The sequence below is a fragment of the Cariama cristata genome, unplaced genomic scaffold (genome assembly GCF_000690535.1).
Source record: "Cariama cristata isolate BGI_N322 unplaced genomic scaffold, ASM69053v1 scaffold32023, whole genome shotgun sequence".
Lineage (NCBI taxonomy): Eukaryota > Metazoa > Chordata > Aves > Cariamiformes > Cariamidae > Cariama > Cariama cristata.
This window is the reverse complement of record NW_009608323.1, coordinates 1-1,700: the sequence shown is the minus strand read 5'-3', so window position 1 is coordinate 1,700 and position 1,700 is coordinate 1. Positions and strand designations below refer to the sequence as shown.

The 1,700-nt window shown below is 44.5% G+C and overlaps 1 protein-coding gene across 1 annotated transcript; it reads right to left on the bottom strand.

The window, feature by feature from the left end:
- Nucleotides 1–940: 940 nt before the first annotated feature.
- Nucleotides 941–1,504, bottom strand: LOC104159236 (pituitary homeobox 2; the record flags this gene model as incomplete). The annotated part of the gene is made up of 1 exon (XM_009697086.1): nucleotides 941–1,504. A coding segment is annotated over one exon (564 nt), but the record flags the coding sequence as incomplete, so codon positions are not given.
- Between the last annotated feature and the right edge of the window lie 196 nt (nucleotides 1,505–1,700).

Sequence of the window (1,700 nt, the reverse complement as noted above, 5' to 3'; positions counted from 1 at the left end):
GTTAGAGACAGGGAATATTTTATTATTATTTTTTTTTAACCTGAAAAAAAAATGCCAGCATTTATTTGTATCACAATAAAAAAGCACTGCCCTGCGTTTCCAGAGAACGAGACCCAGTGTCACTGCGGACCGGTTACCCCTGCGCAGCTTGGCTCAGTAAATAAAAATCCAGACAAAACTGTATGCTGTATATTTTACTCCCATGAAATAAAACACATTTTTTTTTTCCATGTTTGCTGAAAAGTAAAACAATAATATTGTACGAAATGTTATACACAGGGCATGTTTTACATTGCAATATCAGAAACATCATTGCATCCACCAGAGGTACTATTCTAAAACTGATATTCACACAATTATTTTTTTTTAATAATTATATGTTAGAAACATACAGTGTCGCATTTAGTATATACATTCCCTTGCTCGCAAGCGAAAAAATCCTAATCGCTTCTGTGTAACATGCTTTATTTTAAAGCCTAACCTTTTAAAAACACTGTTGTGATATTACTAACAACTGCTTTTATAAAATTAATTTGACATTTCGATATATATACATCCTTTCAGTCATTTTTATGTTAACAATGCTAAACTTAAAAAATAACAAGCTTATAGTAACATTAAAATGTCATATCATATCCAGTCAAACATTTGTCCATATATATATATATATATGTCCTTGTAACTGTTGAAATACTCTTAGTGAAAGAAAGATCTCAGAATCTGTAGGAGGTCCTTTGAAAACAAAGGAACTATCTTATTTCAGTGGTTTCCTCTTTTTTTTTCCCCCCTCCTCTCTCTCCCCCCCCTCCCCTTTTCTCTCTCTCTGCCTGATTTTTCCTCCTTTCTCTTTCTCTCTAGTGCCCGTTACTCTCTAGCGTAATTCTCAGTCTCTGCGGGAAGCAGGGAGGGATTCCCACGCAGTGTTTCCTACTCGGGTGTCTCACACGGGTCTGTCCACCGCGTACTGGCAAGCGCTCAGGTTGGAAGCGGGGTTCTGCACGCTGGCGTAGCCAAAACTGGAGTGCTGCTTGGCTTTAAGTCTCAGACTGGCCAAGCTGGAGTTACATGTGTCCCTATAAACATACGGAGGTGTCGGAGGAGCGTACGGACAGGCTGGCGTTGGCACTGCAGAATTGAGGGAGGGGTTGCTCAAGTTGTTCAAGTTATTCAGGCTGTTGAGGCTGGAGCCGGGGACCCCGGTGACTGCGGAGGGTACCATGCTTGAAGACATACTCATGGAGGAGATGGAGTTTGGAGGGGAGAACATGCTCTGAGAAGACAGAGGGTTGACATTCATGGAGTTGAAGAAAGGAAAGCTTTTGGTGGAGAGGGAAGCGGAGGTCAGGCCCTTGGCCGCCCAGTTGTTGTAGGAGTAGCCGGGGTACATGTCGTCGTAGGGCTGCATCAGGCCGTTAAACTGCGGACCGAAGCCGTTTTTGCAAAGCTCGGCTTGCTGGTTCCTTTCTCTCTTTCTCCATTTGGCTCTGCGGTTCTTGAACCAAACCTTTGGAAACGGGAGAGGGGGAAAGAGGGAAGGAGGGAGGGAGATGCGAGACCCCAGTTAGTCAGGAACGGCCACCGCAGCCCTCCGCTACCTCCCGGGGCGGCAGCCCAGCCTGTCCCCGCACACACCCCCCGCTATGTGTATAAATGTGTACGTACAGACACATACACACACACACGTATAGGTTCACCTCCTC